The sequence below is a fragment of the Cervus elaphus genome, chromosome 23 (genome assembly GCF_910594005.1).
Source record: "Cervus elaphus chromosome 23, mCerEla1.1, whole genome shotgun sequence".
Lineage (NCBI taxonomy): Eukaryota > Metazoa > Chordata > Mammalia > Artiodactyla > Cervidae > Cervus > Cervus elaphus.
This window is the reverse complement of record NC_057837.1, coordinates 23,725,790-23,744,306: the sequence shown is the minus strand read 5'-3', so window position 1 is coordinate 23,744,306 and position 18,517 is coordinate 23,725,790. Positions and strand designations below refer to the sequence as shown.

Sequence of the window (18,517 nt, the reverse complement as noted above, 5' to 3'; positions counted from 1 at the left end):
TCCACTCCACTTCCTGTTCCTTACTACAGTTCTCATCTTCTGCTTGGGGAGTGGAATGAAAGGTGAGGCAGGCTGAGAAGTGGTCACCCTAGTGTTGGCTTTTTTATATTCTGTCTTCTCCCAATTCAATCTGCCCAAGTCAGGCCAACAGAAGAGCTGCCAACCAAGAGGAAGATTCCTGGAATTGCTGCCCCTGTCCTGGAAGTTCCAGCCAGCTGCAGAAGCCAGAAGAATCACCACTAATATTTAAAATGGGTGGACAACCCCTGCCAGCTGGTGCCAAACCACAGCCAGTCAAGGAGGGGTTTGGATGCCATAGCCAGACCCCCAGAACTCCCAGATGGCAAGCTGTGCTGCATCATGTCAACACCCTCCCCCCGAAAATAACTCGTATGTTGCAGTTGAATTCTTGGATCTCATTTGCTCAGCTGGCATTTTGGCTGGGTTTGACTGTATATGCACTTTAGTAATAGTCTTCCAAAATAATACCATTTTGAATGGCAAGACTCTGGATATCACTACAGAAGATCAAAGGGCATTGTCCCACATTCTGCTCTGATCTCTTCATAGAGCAGTGGAACAAATAACAGCTTCCAAATAGCACTAAGGAAGGTAATGAATTCCTTTTCTCAAGGAAAGATTCTAATTGGAATTATTCAACTGAGGACGTGTATTTTGATGAAAAAGGTAATAAAATAAAATAAATCAGAGCATCTACACTATTTCAGCTTCCATTTCTGGTATTGCATACTTTCAGTCAGTTCAGTCGCTCAGTCGTATCCGACTCTTTGCAACCTCATGGACTGCAGCACGCCAGGCTTCCCTGTCCATCACCAACTCCCGGAGCTTACTCAAACTCATGTCCATTGAGTTGGTGATGTCATCCAACCATCTCATCTTCTGTCATCCCCTTCTCCTCCTGCCTTCAATCTTTCCCAGCATCAGGGTCTTTTCCAATGAGTCAGTTCTTTGCATCAGGTGGCCAAAAGTATTGGAGCTTCAGCTTCAGTGTCAGTCCTTCCAGTGAATATTCAGGACTGATTTCCTTTAGGATTGACTGGTTGGATCTCCTGGCAGTCCAAGGGACTCTCAAGAGTCTTCTCCAACAGCATAATTCAAAAGCATCAATTCTTCCATGCAGAGCCTTCTTTATGGTCCAACTCACACATCCATACATGACTACAGGAAAAACCATAGCTTTGACTAGATGGACCTTTGTTGGCATAGTAATGTCTCTGCTTTTTAATATGCTGTCTAGGTTTGTCATAGCTTTTCTTCCATGGAGCAAGCATCTTTTAATTTCATGGCTGCAGTCACCATCTGCAGTGATTTTGGAGCCCAAGAAAATAAAGTCTGTCACTGTTTCTACTGCATACTTTAGTCAACCTAATATTTTCACTACACTCTTCTAGGATAGTAAATAAACTTGGTTACAGTAAAAGAAAGTTTTTGTTTTTCTAAAGAACAACAATCAGAAGCAAGTCAGTATTGAGAAACTTTCCATCTTCCCAACGTTTCCTTCCTTCTTCTCCATGAACTTGGCTGCTGGAGTATTTCTGGCACCAACAGCCCAACAGGCCAAATGCAAGGAGATGGGAACAGCCTTCCCCTTGACTGACATGACCACATGTCCATCCAAAATAGAACTTCCTTCCTCTTCTTTCTCTAGCCCCACCCCTCATCAAGACCACTGTGGAATGCTGATGGTTAGGTGCTTCCCTCCTTGACTATAAAAGCAGCCTGAATTAGGTGCTGAACCAAAGACACATTATTGTTTCATTATCACACAAACTCCAAAGGAAAACAGTGATCAAACTTCTAGGTTGTTAAGTCCACATGACTTTACTATCATTGGAGATGAGTCCAATTGTCCAATGGTTTGGACGTTCTTTAGTCCTGCCCTTCCTGTGAATTGGGATGAGGACTGACCTTTTCCAGTCCTGTGGCCACTGCTGGGTTTTCCAGATTTTGATAGCATCATCTTTTAGGGCTTTGAATAGCTCTACTGGAATTCCATCACATCCACTAGGTTTATTGACCGCAGTGCTTCCTAAGGCCTACTTGACTTCACACTCCACTATGTCTGGCTCTGGGTGACTGACCACACCATTGTGGTTATCCGTTTCATTAAGATCTTTTTTTGTACAGTTTTTCTGTGTATTGTTTCCATCTCTTCTTGATCTCTTCTACTTCTAGTAGGTCTCTACGTTTCTGTCCTTTATAGTACCCATCTTTGGGCAAAATGTTCCCTTGATATTTTCAATTTTCCTGAAGAGATCTCTAGTCTTTCCCCTTCTGTTGCTTTCCTCTATTTTTATGCATTGCTTATTGAAGAAGTCTTTCTTGTCTCTCCTTGCTAATCTTTGGAACTCTGCATTTAGTTGGATGTACCTTTCCCTCCAGTATTTTGGTCACCTGATGCAAATAGCTGACTCTTTGGAAAAGTCCCTGATGCTGGAAAGATTGAGGGCAGAAGTAGAAGAGGGCATCAGAAGATGAGATGGTTGGATGGCATCACCAAGGCCATGGACATGAACTTGGGTGAACTTTGGGAGATGGTAAGGGACAGGGAGGTTTGGGGTGCTACAGTCCATGGGGTCACAAAGAGTTGGACATGACTAGGTGACTGAACAACAACAACTAAGTCCACATAAAGCAGTATCTAACCCTCAAGTTTAAACATTATGTCTACTGCTAAGTCACTTCAGTCGTGTCCGACTCTGTGAGACCCCATAGATGGCAGCCCACCAGGCTCCCCCATCCCTGGGATTCTCCAGGCAAGAATACTGGAGTGGGTTGCCATTTCCTTCTCCAATGGATGAAAGTGAAAAAGGAAAGTGAAGTCACTCAGTCATGTTTGACTCTTAGCGACCCCATGGACTGCAGCCTACCAGGCTCCTCCATCCATGGGATTTTCCAGGCAAGAGTACTGGAGTGGGGTGCCATTGCCTTCTCTGACATTGTCTAACCTAATCTAATTTCCCAATAAGGTATTTCTTTCTTTCTGTAATAAACTGTATTTAGTTTAGATGTGTTTTGTTTTGCTTTTGTTTTGGTTGCACCCTGTGGCCTACAGGACCCTAGTTCCTCTACCAGGGATGGAACCTGTGCCCCCCACATTGGGAGCAGAGTCTCAACCACAGGATCATCAGGGAAGTCCCCAGTAAAGTATTTCTAAGTGGAACACTCCATACACCCTTTGTGGGTATAGACTCTTGTAACTTTGATGTGAGAGATGAAAATTTCTTTTTCATCCATTCACCAAAACTTGGCCATAGGTGCCAAGAAAAAGCCAGTATGTTAGGTTCATTGGAAGATTACAGGGTGAGTATAACATGGACCCTGCCTTCAGAGTCTGTTGTCTCCCCCACCAGTCAGGAAATCACTTAAACCTCTCTAGATCTCCATTGTCTAATGTAGATAATTTGAGAACTGGGGTAGGTACTTTCTGAGGTCATTTCCGTGACTTGAGAACTCTGACACCGCACACATCCTCCACAGAGTAAAAAGGTCGTGTGAAAGGTCATTGGCAAAAGTCAACTCATGACCTATTTACAAATGACAGTACCTTAAATGCCATTCAAAGTGAGTTGTTACCAAAAACTCTGTTCCTTAATGATACTATACTAAAACTTAAAAGTTTCTAAGACAGTAAATCTTAAAGGTTCTCATAACACACACACACACCCCCACACACAAGTGGTAATTATGTGTGATGTATGTGTTAACTGAATATATGGTGGTAGTCATTTCACAGTGTAGATGTGTATCAAATCATTGAGTTGTTCACCTCAAACTTACCCCATGTTATATGTCAATTATATCTTAATAAAGTTGGGGGAAAATTCTGTCCTTTAAAAACTACAAGCCTCCTCACTGTGCTATATAGAGTGGCTCGGGAGGTAAAGAATCTGCCTGCAATTCAGGAGACCATGATTCAATCCCTGGACCTGGAAGATCCTTCGGAGAAGGGAATGGCTACCCACTCCAGTATTCTTGCCTGGAGAATTTCATGGACAGAGAAGCCTGGTGGGCTATAGCCCATGGGGTCGCGAAGAGTAGAACTCAGCTGAGCGACTAACACCTTCCTCATTATGCTATCCGAAAATATCACGTGGACCTACATCTCCATACCTATGCCACTGTCTGCCCCTAACAGGGATGACCCCTGCGCACCCATCCAGACCTTGCTGCCCTCCTGAGTGAGACCTCAGCTGACAGTGGTCACAAGTATCCATCTTTCCTTCTTGTAGGTTCATTCAATACTTTGTCATCACTAAATTCAGCTTTTAAGCCTTCACAGCGAGCCTATCATCTTGCATTATTAATATACAGTTAAATCCAATAGACCCATCATAGAACAAAGTGCTGTGGAAGCACTGAGGTCGAATGGATTAATTTCAACTGGGAGGACGGTGAGGCACCAGGGAAGAGATAATATTAGAGCACAGTTGTCTTCATGAATAGGATTTGGTAAAGGGGTTAATGTGGAATGGTGATGAGAGGCAATAATCGATGATGATTCTAAGCTTTCATGACTGGGTCGATGATAATTTGTTAAACAAATGAACTTCTAGCTGGAGTAACTCAGTGACATGAATGCCATTTTCAATACAATAGAAAAATGAACCAATATATGAGATGGAGGACAATGTTTGACTTGGTTTTAGACAATTTTTTAGGTGTCTGTGGGCAACTGACGTAGAGATATTCAACCAGGTACTTCTCTGAGGCCAGGGGAGAGTTTATGGGTTATTCACAGGAACTCTCTGTTCCCTCTTTGTTGTATACAGTGCTGCATTAACAAAGAGTGCTTTGCAGAGCCACTGTCTCAGCGGCTCAGAGAGGTTAATTGTTTTGCTCAACTGGTGGCAAAACTGGGCAACACTACCTCTTCTCACTGAAAATTTAGGTTTTTTTTTGTTGTTGTTGTTGTTTGTTTAACCACTAAGAGAGATGAGGGTTGAGACCAAGGAAGCAGATTACATTTTGGACAATAGTATGAAACAAGAGAGAAGGAATAAAAGGACTTTAGGGCAACCCTTATGTTGAAGGAATAGTCAAAGAAAAAAGGAGCAAGTGAAGACGACCACATGACCTGTCACTTCCTACCCTATGAGGCTCATCAAGCTCCTTAAGGGATGGGGTCTGTCATCCTTTCTTTCCCTGAAAGCAGGTTACGAGAGTGCATAGTGGAAACTGCTATACTTGAGAGGAGTAATAATGACAGTAGACATATAATGACTCTCCACGTGGGCTGAGTAAGGTAAGTGCCTAGGACAGTATGATAACTGGGGAAGATGTAGGGACAGCGGGTTTTTAGACATGCTTGGACTGGCAGCTTCCTGAGATGGGTCATTAAGAAGGGTTAAATTTAGGTATATGTGGATGAAGACAATGAAAATATTTCTTGGAAGGTGGTGTTGTTCAATCCCTCAGTTGTGTCCAATTCTTTGCGACCCAATGGACTGCAGCAAGCCAGTCTTACCTGTCCTTCACCATCTCCCCGAGCTTGCTCAAACTCATGTCCATTGAGTCAGTGACACCATCTTGTCCTCTGTTGCCTCCTTCTCCTCCTGCCTTCTGTCTTTCCCAGGATCAGGGTCTTTTCTAATGGGTTGACTCTTCGCATCAGGTGGCCAAAGTGTTGGAGCTTCAGCATCAGTCCTTCTAATGAATATTCAGGACTGATTTCTTTTAGGATTGACTGGTTTGATCTCCTTACAGTCCAAGGGACTCTCAAGGGTCTTCTCCAACACCACAGTTCAAAAGCATCAATTCTTCCACACAAAGCCTTCTTTATGGTCCAACTCTCACATCCAAATGTGACTACTGGAAAAACCATAGCTTTGACTAGACAGACCTTTTTCGGAAAAGTAACGTCTCTGCTTTTTAATGTGCCGTCCAGGTTGGTCCTAGCCTTTCTTCCAAGGAGCAAGTGTCTTTTAATTTCATGGCTGCAGTCACCAAATGCAGTGATTTTAGAGCCCAAGAAAGTAAAGTCCGTCACTGTTTCCATTGTTTCCCCACCTATTTGCCATGAAGTGATGGGGCCGGATGCCATGATCTCAGTTTTTTGAATGAGTGGAATGGATAAAAGGAAGGGGTATAGGAAACACTGCAGAGGATTTGAGGTCGAAGGTGAAATTCAGGGTGTGATTCTCCTGGTCAAACTCAGGGCTCTGGATGAGGAATGCTGGGTCCTGTCTAAGAGAGGGTGTTAGTGGTGGTGGGAATGACAGCGCAGCAGCTTAGACGGGAGTCCCACTTCTGCAGGCTTGTGGGAAGGCCCAAGTTCGGGGTCCAAAAGGCCAGATGGGTAAAGGCACAGGAGGATCAATAAGGTCACTGCAGGGCCACTTTGGGAGGCGGCCAACGCTGTGCTCTTTCCCTCGGTGCTAGGGAAGCCCTGGTCTCCACAGCGTTCCACGTCTCACTAGCTTTCCCCATTCCCGTCACGGGTCAGCGGCGCCGCACGGAGCCTCATTTCTTCGCCTGACAACCGCCTCTGGGGTGCTCCTGTCCTCTGACCTCCCCACTCTCCCCACCCTTTCCCCTTTTCTCCAGGACTCCGCGAGGGAGTCCTCACGCTCCCCGCGTCGCACACCCACCCCGCGGCCTCCTCGGCCCGCGGGGAGCTACCGCCCCGAGCTCGCCTGCGCCCCCGGGGCTGCCGGGCGGCTGCTGCCGAGCCGGAGCGCGAGGACGCAGCTTAACGGTCCCGCGGCCGCGCCCCGCCTGGCGGCGCCGCAGCTGCTGCCCGCGCACCCGCCCCCTGCGTCATGACGCCGGCGCCCAACGCGGAAGCCGCTCGCGGCGCGCCTGGTCCAGCCGCGGGCTGAGCGCCGAGCCGCGGGCGGGCGGGCGCGGGAGCCGAGCCGGGGCGCGAGCCGAGCGCAGCCTTCTTCGCCAGCCGGGCCGAGCGGGCACCGCGGGCTGAGCGGGACGAGCGCACCGGCGGGCGGAGCGGGGACACGGCGCGCCGGGGCCGCCGCCGAAGGGGATGCGGCTGCCTCCCCGGGCCGGCGTGTAGAGAGGGCGGGTCCCCGGCCTCGGGAGCGCGGCGGTGGAGGGGACAGAGGCGGCGGCCATGGCGACCCCCAGCAACCTGGGGTCCTCCGTCCTGGCGAGCAAGACCAAGACCAAGAAGAAGCACTTCGTCGCGCAGAAAGTGAAGCTCTTTCGGGCCAGCGATCCGCTGCTCAGCGTCCTGATGTGGGGGGTAAACCACTCGGTAAGGGCTCGGGCTGCGGCGCGCAGTCCCTTTCCTCCTCCTCTTCCTCCTCGCTCCCCTCCTCCTCTCGCTGCAGCTGCTGCGGGGCGGGGAGCCCGAGCCGGGCCCCGGCCCTCCGGCTACTAGCCCTCCGGGACTGCCCGTTCGCCGCGGCGCTTGGGTGCCCCCAGCCCCGCGCGCTTCGCGCCCGCCCCTCGGGGCCGCCCGGGCGCGCCTGCGGGATCCCCTTGGGACCCTAGGGCCGGATGCGGGACGCGAGGGTCCAATTTGCATTTGAGCTCTGCGGCGAGTACCGGTATCGCTCCGTCCGTCCGCTCTCCGGCCGATCTGTCCCCGCAGCCCGGGAACTGGGAAGTTTGTGTGAGGCACGACTCCGCCGGGGCTGTCACCCCCGGCGGCGGGGGCTGCTGGGGCCAGAGTGCAGGCGATCCCTTCCTCTGCGGGGGCGGCCCGGTCCTCCGCTGTCGGGCAGGTGTACCTGTCCGAGGCTGGGAGTGTCTGGATCCTCCCGGCAAGAGGGACGGGGGCGAGAATACTGGAGATCGCGGAGCTTTGGGCAGCGGCTTAATGCTTAGGTCCTTCCCCCCCCCCCCCCCTTAAAGGAGATATTGTTGGAGACAAGGAATCTTTCTGGCAAAGAAAACGGCAATGTAAATATGGCACTGGCGTTTAGCATCTTTCCCTACTCCCCTCCTGTCTCGCCCTGCCGCTATGCCTGCTGAAGAGCTGCTTGGCGGGGCGTCTTGCTCCGCACATCTCCTCCCCCACTTTGGGGATCCAGGCCGAAGTCGCCGCCTGCGGAAGGGCGGCCTGGGGATGACCGCAGGAGAAGGGTCTCGGCGGGCGCGGTGGAAGGCGGTCTTGAGTTGACCGCACCCGTTTGGGAGGTTTATTTCAAAAGCTGGAGGAGACGGCCTGGGAAGGTTGGCTTGGAAAGGTTAGCCTAACACACAAGCCAAGGTACTGAAGATGCGCGGCTGCGGGCTATGCGGACTGCGGTCTGAGGGTCCCAAATAACCTCCTGCTGATCTTAACAGTGAGAAACTCTCGCAGTTTTAATCACCTTAGGATCCAGAAACCCGATAGGAGCTGTTGGCTGAGCCGTGAAAGTTTAAATGAGCCAGTGAATTTTGACCATGACCTCCCCACTGCAGTCAATCGGCGTCTGGGGATAAGTGTATGTAAGCTTGTCTTCCGTACTTTTGATTTCGATGGATGTCTAAGGGCCCTTTACACCATAATAGAAATGACGAAAAACCATGCTGGCCTTTTAAAAGAACATTCTCAATGTAATGAACTTAGTTGAAGTGGTTCAAAAACATCGTATTTGTATTTTTCTTCCCCTAGCTGAGCTGGGGAAAAGGTGAAACTGTATTAGAATTGATTGATTGTGTTTGCAAAGAGTGACTGTTTTTGAGAAGGTGGAGACATGATTATTTCTATCAAGCCTAATGCCTGATCCACTGAAGTTCATTTTAACTTCCTCACAACTTCTTTAGCCGGCTTTTGCAACAGCAGACACTAGGACATCATCCTCCACACCCCCCCCCATTTTATTACAGTAAATAAAATGTTATTTTTCCTATGTAATACATGTACAGTTCAGAGTTGTTTTAAATTTGTTAAGCTTTTTAAAATTATGTTGTTGTTGGTTGCTTTATTTTAAAAAATGTTAGTTCTGTATGTATGGATGCTTTTATCTCCTTTGAAGTGCTGGTGTTTTGATCAGGAGAGTGTTTGTGTCTGATGGTTTAACTTACTAAACTAGTAGCGATAACATGCCACTGAAAGAGCCTGTTCTCTGGGAATTTAGTCCAACTCCGGTTTACTTTAGGAACCTTGTAATTGTGTGTGTGTTACTGTAACCACTTCTGTTGGTACTTTGTATTTTTGAATTGCTACATTTGTTTTAGAATTTCTTGCTAATTGGAAATGTTTTGAAACTATGTAAAGTTTGTAAAAATAATGTGTGATTTGTAGATAGTGCATTTTCTTTTGCTTTCAAGAAAGTTTGCAAGTCTAAGTGTAGTCATCCAGACAAGTCAAGTTTCCATAGTATGAAATATAACCATGTTATTCATTCAACAAATATATATCATCAGGCATTTTATGGTAGTTTCTGTGCAAAAGACTGATAAAAATGCTCCTCGTGTTTTTGTTCAGATATCTTTTTTTTTTTTTTTTTTTGAGGGCTCTGAGTTGACATAAGAAAGGTCTGTTTCACAGCCTTCTTTTTAAAAATGTTTCTTTTTTTTTTTTTTAAAGAAAGGAAGTGTATATAAAGATGAAATCTAAGCACTCCGATGCCATGTGTTTCTGGTTGATTTCATTTTAGGTAACAAAGTCTTAGATAAATGTTTTCATATGACCTTGTATGCACCAAAGTCTACAGTATAGCATGAGAATAAATTTGTCAGTTGTATTGTGTATGAATGGAGACTTTTGGGAAAGCCTAGCGGAGCAGGAAGAGATCATTCAAATCAGTCCTTCTCTATATTTCTTCTTCTTTTTTTAAATATAATTTTATTCATTTATTTTATTTTATTTTTGGCTGTGCTGAGTCTTCATTGCTTTGTGCGGGCTTTCTCTAGTTGTGTTGAGTGGGAGTTACTCTTCATTGGGGTGAGTGGGCTGCTCCTTGTAGTGGCTTCTCATCTCATAGAGCGCAGACTTGAGGCACTCGGGCTCAGTAGTTCCAGCTTGTACGCCCTAGAGCACTGGCTCAGTAGTTGTGGTGCATGGGTTTAGTTGCTCCTGGCATCTGGAATCTTCCCGGACTAGTGATCAAACCCATGTCCTCTGCATTGGCAGGTGGTTTCTTATCCGCTGCACCACCAGGGAAGTCCCCTTCTGTACATTTATAATGTGATCAAAATTAGTGGGAAAAGATGTCAAGAAGATTGCAATTTCTTGCTTTTACAATTTGCATTTGGAGCACTAAAGGGGAAACTATTACTCTGTAGTCATCTGCTACATTGAGAATCTACATTATAGGCATCTTATAATGTTGGGAATCATCTACATACCACAGTAAAATGCTCATTGGATCTGTGTTCGCATTCTTTTTCTAACTCTGTTGACCTTGGGCCTATTAACTATTTTTGCATAGATATTTGTTCTGTGAAGTAAGGTTATTGAACTGGATGATTTCCAACTTTTCCCCCTAACTTCAGGATTCAACTACTTTTACAGTCAGTTAGGTTCCTAGCATTGAGTTAGGGTCCCCAGACTAGAAAGAGTAATAATACACGACGAAAGAATAATGATAGAGTTGGACTACTATAGAAAGAGTAATAATACATAACAATAGTTACATGACTATTATAACCTTGCAAATGCAACCACTCTCAGGGAATTTTCAAGGCCATGGCTAGAGGCTAGGAAATCTGTGGTGATGGCAAGAGATGTGTGAACTAAGAGTTTGTGGGATTGATTGTAGTTGGACTGCATTGCAGTCTGTTATGTCCAAGTCTATTTGATCGAAATGTAGAAACTTGAAATTAAGGTGGAAAATTTCAAGTCCATTGTGGTGCTAATTATCAGTGACAAGAATAAGCTTGACTTTATGTGGTTAATTTGATACGTTACTGCTTTCTGACTTAGAATACCCATCAGTGAACGGACCACTGCCAATTTTTATTTTAAGTATTTTAAGTGGAGAATATAATCGAATACATAAAGGAAAAGATGACTTAAGAAGGCAATTTTGTCTTGTTACATTTGGAATTAAACTAAAAATGATCAGGCAGTTAGCTTCTTACAATATTTTTAATAGTGTGTGGAACATATAGAATGATAGGAGCCAGGGCTTGTTTTAAATAGGTATTCTAAAAGATTTTTATGGGAGTGAAATAGCTTTTTAGAAATGAGTATTTAAAAGCCGTTTAAATATCTACAGGAAGACCTTTTGGACAGAAAAAGTTTAGAGGATGTAAAACTTGCTTAAAACAAATGCAGTGTTTAGAAGTAATCAACATTAATGTTAATGTTTGGGTTTTTTTTCCTTTTTTTCTTTTTTTTTTTTCGGTTGAAAGCCATGGAAATGTGGATGAAAACAGGCCAAATTCTGAAATATTAGAAGGGTTTTGGAAATCACAGTGGAAGGATGAGTTGGTAAGCAAACCAGGAGAGCAGGGCTAGGCTGGGCATTGTGAATAATTGGAGCCAGTACTTGGGTACTCTTGGGACTTTTCTGTCTGTTTTGGTTTTGTTCTTGCTCAAAGCTGTCAGGTTTCCTCCATGAGTAGAGAACTAATGCTTCTGGAATCTCACTGTTTGTAATCTTCCCCTCCCCGCAAAGGGGTTTTCTCTCTCTGATTCTGTTAATAAAAATCCCATGGAAGGATTCTGACTGGTCCAGCTTCCGTCAGTGGTGGCATTTCTTGGATCGAGCAGTTGTGAAAAGGTGACAGCTCTTGCTCATTGGGGTTGAGGAAGAACAGTTCCCCAAAGAACGGGCAGGCAGCATCAGGCAGCTGTCCATCCCAGTACTAGAGCTGAGGGATCGTCTTGGTGCCCAGGCACCATGTTTTGTGTGTTTTGGCAAATACGCCGTTTTCTGAGCTGAGCATTGTAGCCTTTGTTATGTTCTCATCAAGATCCTAGACTTGCAATGATATTGGAGAAATAGTGATGCCTTTTAGGTTCATGGGTTTCTATTTGGGCACCAAAAAAGATGAAAAAAGAAGGAAACTAGCGTTTAAAAGTGAAGTGAGTAACTGTGAAATGTTGACTAAATTGAATGGAATGAGGCAATTAAATGAAAACCATAACAGGTTAGACAATAGATGAAACCCAGTGAATGGAACCCAAATAACCATTCAGTGAAGAACTAGTCTCAGACAATTGTTTTTCCCCCTTCCCTTTACTTTATAGAGAAAAGAATAATGCCAGGCACATACATGCAAATATATTATTAGGGAAATATTTTTATACCCGCTAAAACTTGGGATTATATCCTGAGAACAGAATACATTTTCTTCTCCATTTATTGACTACCTTAGAGTGAACTTGAGTATTCAGAATGATGCTCTTGGCAAGACAGTGATCTCCTCTTTCTATGACAGGATTGTCTGCTACGTTTTTGCTACAGCAAGAATTGTAATAAACAAACAAAACCTACCTTATGTTGATTAGAAAATGTGGTCAACCAGAGTGGTTAATTCTGCCAACATACCTTTGGAAGTACAAATTTTGGAATTTAAGGGAATTGGGACAATTTGGCCAAATGTCTTGTGCTCAGACAGATTAGGTTCAAATCCTGCCTCAGTTTACTCATTCTTATAATGGAGATGATGATGGCTATCTCACAGGATTATTTGGGGTCAAGTAAGATAATGTATTTGAAGCCGAGCACTATAATTGGCACATGATAAGAATTCAGTAATTGTACCTTAAAAATGAACAAATTCAAATGCCGTTAGGCCGGTAGCATATTAATCAGCATTAGACAAGTGCCTCTCAAAAATTTGTTGTGTGTTTGAATCATCTGAGGACATTTAAAAACTGCCTCCTAGCTTATTTCCCCATATATACTTTTATTCACGTTTCGGTTTGTGTGTGTGTGTGTGTGTGTGTGTGTGTGTGTGCGCGCCATGGACCGTCCCACCCCCCACCCCCACCCCCCAACCATAGCAGTCAAATGAAGGCTGTGGATCCCTTCTCAGAATAATGTTTTTGAACAAACGAATGAAAATGGATAGGGTATACCGTACCCTTCACAGATCTGCTGAATTCTATCCATGGACCACTTCAGGGGTTTGGAGAACCCAGTTAAGAACCATTCCATTAGTAAGTTGAGGGTGCTGTGGGGTGGGAAGCCAGGAGAGCATGCAGCAGGTGGGAAGAATCGTACATGGTGGGAACAGGCAAGTGTGAATGAATTCCCTGCTGAGATCATAGTGCTAGGAGGTGGTGGGATTCAGCCCTATACACTTCACCACCATGGAGATGTGCTGCTGGGCCGGGGCCAGAACTTACTAATTTCTTGCCCTCTTTAGTGATCTTTTCTTTCCTTCTTTAGCCTTAAAGGCTTTGACTAGGTATTGGCTATTCATAAGGTGGAAAACAATTTTTCTTTTACAGAAAGAAAGTCATTACTTATATTCAAAGCATCTAAGAAGAGAGCATATGAAAAATTTATTCATGAAAAATCTTACAGGAAGTTTTAAAACAGGTTTCCCTATCAAGTGCTCTAGAGCCACCTATGGGTGGTGGCCACTGAGTTGGAGAAAGACTTTTTTTTTGGCCATCGTTGTCTCACTTTGTATTGGACAATGCTCCCTACTCTGGGGCGCCCCTTCTTGGCACCATCATTTTTTTTTTTTTCTTGTTTTCCTTCACTCCTTAGGTGCCTCATGGGCACCTCTCCCCCTCAGTCTCTCCATGTTGAGATGCCCCAGGACTCTGTTCAGTGTCTGCTTCTAGATCTTCAGAATGTGTTTCATCTGTATGACCTTATTTAGTCCTGTGACTTCCCATGCTGATAACTGAGAAGTGTGTATCTTCCCTTCTGACCTCCCTGCCAGCTCCATATTCAGTGTCTTATTCGATGTCTTCACTTGAATACCTAATGGGCACTTCAGATGCGTCCCCACCAGGACCCTTGGTTTCCTCCCCCCTGCCCTGTCCTACCTGCCCTGATCCAGTTTCTTCCTCGTCTCAGTCAATAGACACCATCTACCCAAGTGCTCAAGCCCCAAACCCAGGAACCAACCTCGATCCTTCTCTTTGCCTCACCCCTCCCTCACGACTCCCATCTCCGAGTCCTGACTCTGCACACTTCTCTCTCCCCAGATGAATCCTCTTCCTCTAGAACACACAGGAGGCTTCAGGTCTGCCTGTGGTCACCCTGCCCTGTCTCAATCCAGTTCTCAACAGTGGTGGCAGGTCACTCATCTTTCTGAGACGTCAACGATGTCCTGTCACTTCTTCACTGAAAACCTTCCAGAGGCCACCCTATGCACATTTATCTGGATCACTTGGCTGTATACCTGAAACTTACAAAACATTATAAAGCAGTTATACTTCAATAAAAAATAAAAACACACTTGAAGAGGAAAAGAAAACTGAACACTTTTCAAGTGGCTTGGAGGTGTTACCTGCCTTGCCCCAGCTTTCCCCTATGCCTTCTCCCTTCTAGCCACACTGGTCTTTTTCTTTCCTTAAATAAACCAAGCTCAGAGCAGCCCCACTGCACCGCCCCCCCCCCCCCTCCCCAGCCCCAGCTTCCACACTGTGTTTCTTCTTCGTCTGGAATGTGTTTCCTTGGGTCTCTGAATGGCGGGCCCCTGCTCCTCATTTTACTTTCTCAGCTAAAGGCTTGCCTCCTCCTAGGGCCTCTGTGACCTCATCTAGAGAAGTCTCTCTGCTCTCACACGGCTCTTAGTCTCTCCGTGACACTTGACACTGTGGGAAATGGAGTTGTTTACGTGTTTATTATTTCTCTCCCCAAACTGGACTGTGAAGCTGTTAACATCAGTTCTCCAACAGCTGAAACTTGGTCTTGTCACTGCTGCCTCCCCGCATCCAGAACGGTGCTCGTATGTAGTAGGCGCCCAATAAGTACTGTGGAATGAAGAGTGGAGCCACTGAGTGTTCCACAGGGGTATCAGAAGCCCTTCCGCATTGGATTTTCATCAGCACACAAGCTCCGTTTTTGCTAGGACTGAGCAGAGTGTTTAGAGCAGTTTGCTGAGTGGGTTGAGCAATGCCTGGGGGAGTGGGGGAGGCCTGCCTGCAAGCTGGTGATAAGAGATGTGGGGTAACCACAAGCTGATGACAAATCAAGGAGCCTGTGTCCACAGCCGCCAGGGAGAACTTTGCCTTGTGAATATGGTGGAGAAGGTTCCGAGTCAACAGCCTCTCTCCCAGAACGTCACCAAGTCAACTGTGTTGAAGACTACGGAAGCACTGCTGAGCAGTCTGAGACCCTGATGTGTAGAAGAGTGCACTGCAGGGTCATGTCTGGTCTAACCCATGTGGTGGGAGTCTGTTAATGCAGGAGTCCCCAGCCTCCAGGATCGTTAATAATGCCTGATGATCTGAGGTGGAGCTAATATAATAATAATAGAAATAAAGTGCACAATAAATGTAATATGCTTGAATCATCCTGAAACCACCCCCTTGCCCCCCATCCTGCCTCACCTCATGGAAAAAATTGTCTTCGACAAAACCAATCCCTGGTCCCAAAAACCTTGGGGGCTATTTTGTTAATGTCTTCCGGTATGCCTCTAAAAGATCTTGCATTCAGAAGCATGCCAACCGTATGTGAAACTGAAGACTCTACAAACGTTGTGGAATCAGTGATGATCCCCGTGCCTCGGATCTTTCTGGGTATCTTTCTATAGTGTTACATTTCTGCTGGTTCTTCGTCATGGTGCCCGCTTCCCATGTTTGCTTGGTAATTGTCGCCACGAGCTGCTCATTTCCTGTGGACAACATTTGGGGAGGATTTTTGAGTCTTAGGGTGAAAGTGTGTCCCTCTAATGAGGATTGTTTCTTGTTGCCAGGTGGCTAGGAGCACTCCGGACCAAGGCCATTTTAAACTAAACTCAGAGGTTGGGATTTTTTGGGCTTGCTGGTGATATATGTTTGGGCTGTAGTCCCATGGGGGTAGAATGGGTTTATTGTGGGATCACCTTTCCCCTGAGGCTGTAACCCTTTTGGATCCTGGCCTTATGGAGAGAGGGTTTCCTGTTAGATCCCCGCTTTGGGTGGGCTGTAGGCGCCGACTTCTGTTTCTCTTCACCCATGGGACCATCAAAGCCTTCAGAGTGCAGTGGCTCCCGTGGGAGCTGACAGCTCTCGCATCCCATGTTCACTCGGATTTTGGCAAGATAACTCCTGCCTCCTCAGCGCTTTGATGCCTTTAAGAAGATGTTTTAAAAATATATTTTATTCAGGATGTTTAGTTGTTTTCAGTGGCAGATAGTTCCACCTTATCAGCAGATATGGAAATCAGCATCAAAGTTTCTGAAGAGAGAGAAGGACTGGGTACAAGCGAGGGTGAAGTCAGAGACCCCAGGGTGCTAGGGTGCTGCTCTATCCACCCCAGGGGTCAGTCAGCGAGGAACTCAGTGCCACCAGAGGAGACCCTGAGAAAGTCATTGCTGTCCTCCAGGTACGAGGCAACCAGAGTCTGAACCAGGGCAGCTCCCTGGTGGCCGAGAGAGGGTGTCTTCAGAGATGTTTGGGAGGTTGACTTGGCTGGATTTGGTAACTGCGTGAGGGAGTGGATAGGAAGGCACTGAGGGTGACCCCGGGTTTTCTGGTTTGGATACCTAAATCATTCTCTTCCATTCATGCTCCATTACATTAATGGTTACCTTTTGGGCTATTAGCCAAAAAGAATCCATATCATCTGCACTTAGATTGCTCTTTTGTAGAAATGATTATATTTGCAATTTTGATGTTTACATAAACCTTTACAGTTTATAGGTAAATCCAGCATTTGACAGATAATTCAGCATTTGACATCTTCAATCTAAATAAATTCTACCTCCACAACTAGGAGATGTGGTTTCATGGTCTAGTTTTAACTAATATGTACTCCATTTTGTAAAAAGTGTCATTATAATATCTAAAGTTCTTCTACTAATAACCTGTAATTGGTCTAGGGTACTTTTCTTTTTTCTTTTGAGGTGTTTTCTTTAAGGCCTTAGAGGAAGAAGTATGAAAAAGACAGGTTTTTTGCTTGTAAGGAGTTCATAGGCCTACTGGGAAGATAGGCATGTAATTATGTAAACAAGGTGCTAAATTGGTGAATTAATAAAACTGCCTTCAAAGTTTATTTGGTTGTAAATGACAGTCACACAAATCAGCTTAGCTAGAGGAAAAAACAGGGAGGGGTGATGGGGTAGCTCCTGGAGCCACAGGGCCCTGAGAGCCACACGTAGACAAGGATCCAAAGTGCCTGCTTCCTCACTTTCTCTCAAATCTTTGCAAGACTTTTCCTGAATCTTTTCTCTAACAACATTGTCTTTTCTCAGCTGCTTTGTACAAGCCTACCCCACACAGCAGCTATGCTTATTTGCCCCCAGGTGCAAGTCCATTCAGATGGCATTTAGTCACCCTGCACCTAGTTTCAGATTTCTTAACAGTGGAAAAAAAGGGGGAGTGACAAAGAAGAGAGTCAGTGACCATCGGAGCAGCCGACTGGGGCCACGGGATCTCCCACGGCGCAGGTTTGGCACCTAGGTGGAGGGACAGTGACAATTCTCAAACCTTGGAGTCTTTCTGGGTACACCTCTCCCCGGTTGTGTGCACAGAGCTACAGATGACAAAGGCTTCATAAACTGCCCCGGGAGAGTTAGTGCTGCTGGAGTTGGATTTTGAAAACTGTGTTGGAGTTCTCCTGGTAAAGAGGCTGTAGAGGACAGTTACAGGCAGACTAAGAAGGGTGTTGCTGCTGTTGTTTAGTCTAAGTCGTGTCTGACTGTTTGTGACCCCGTGGATGAGGCTCCTCTCTTCATGGGATTCTCCAGGCAAGAATACTGAGGTGAGTTGCCATTCCCCTCTCCAGGGGATCTTCCTGACCCAGGGATCAAATCGGGATCTGCCATATTGCGGGCACATTCTTTACTGTCTGAGAAGCGTGTACAAGAGCATAAAGCGCCTGTGTCATTTTAGGGACCTGCTGAACCTTTCTTCAGGTGCTGTTATGCTTCCCATCTTCTAGTTTTACAGTTTTGTTTCCATTTTCTCGCATGCATTCCTGTTTAAATTCCTTACTGTTTGCATTGATTCTTTTGAGCTTGGTTATATTCAGATCCTGCCTGCAAGTTGCTGGACACCCTAACAATCAGAGCTTAGTGCTGTTTGTAATTGTAAAAACATACTTTGGTTTTGTTTCCACCTGCACATTGAGGAAAGCATTATGTATTGTACTAATGGACCCAAGATGAGAGGCCTGATGGCACTGCCATCACGTAACCTGCACAGAGATGCCCGCGTGGGAGGGGCGGTACTGCTGCCCGCATGCCCTCGCAGCCAAGGGCTGCAGCAGTCAGAGCCAGGCTCACTTTTTGTAATTTGCCTGCACAGAAAAAGCTCATCTTCTGATGTACACAGAGGTGGCCTGTGTGCCAGCAGCCTCCCTGCTTTTCTCAGGTCAGGCATCCCAAATTTCATGTCGAATTCCCAAGGAATTCCTGGAGGAAGCCTTCAGGTGGTGATTAGGCTGGACAGAAGAAAAGAAAGCAGGGTTTCCTTTGCAGATTTAAATCTACCCCAGAAAAGGCACAATTACGCAGGCTTTTCTGCTGGGTGCAAGCTTGCATTATG

The 18,517-nt window shown here is 45.9% G+C and overlaps 1 protein-coding gene across 1 annotated transcript in view; it reads left to right on the top strand.

Moving 5' to 3' along the window:
* Positions 1–6,811: 6,811 nt before the first annotated feature.
* PIP4K2A (phosphatidylinositol-5-phosphate 4-kinase type 2 alpha) overlaps positions 6,812–18,517 on the top strand; it is a 178,569-nt gene continuing 166,863 nt past the window's right edge. The window contains exon 1 of the mRNA XM_043885113.1: positions 6,812–7,234. Within this exon, the coding sequence (XP_043741048.1) occupies positions 7,091–7,234 (144 nt within the window). The 5' untranslated portion in view covers positions 6,812–7,090. The remainder of the gene's footprint in view (positions 7,235–18,517) is intronic.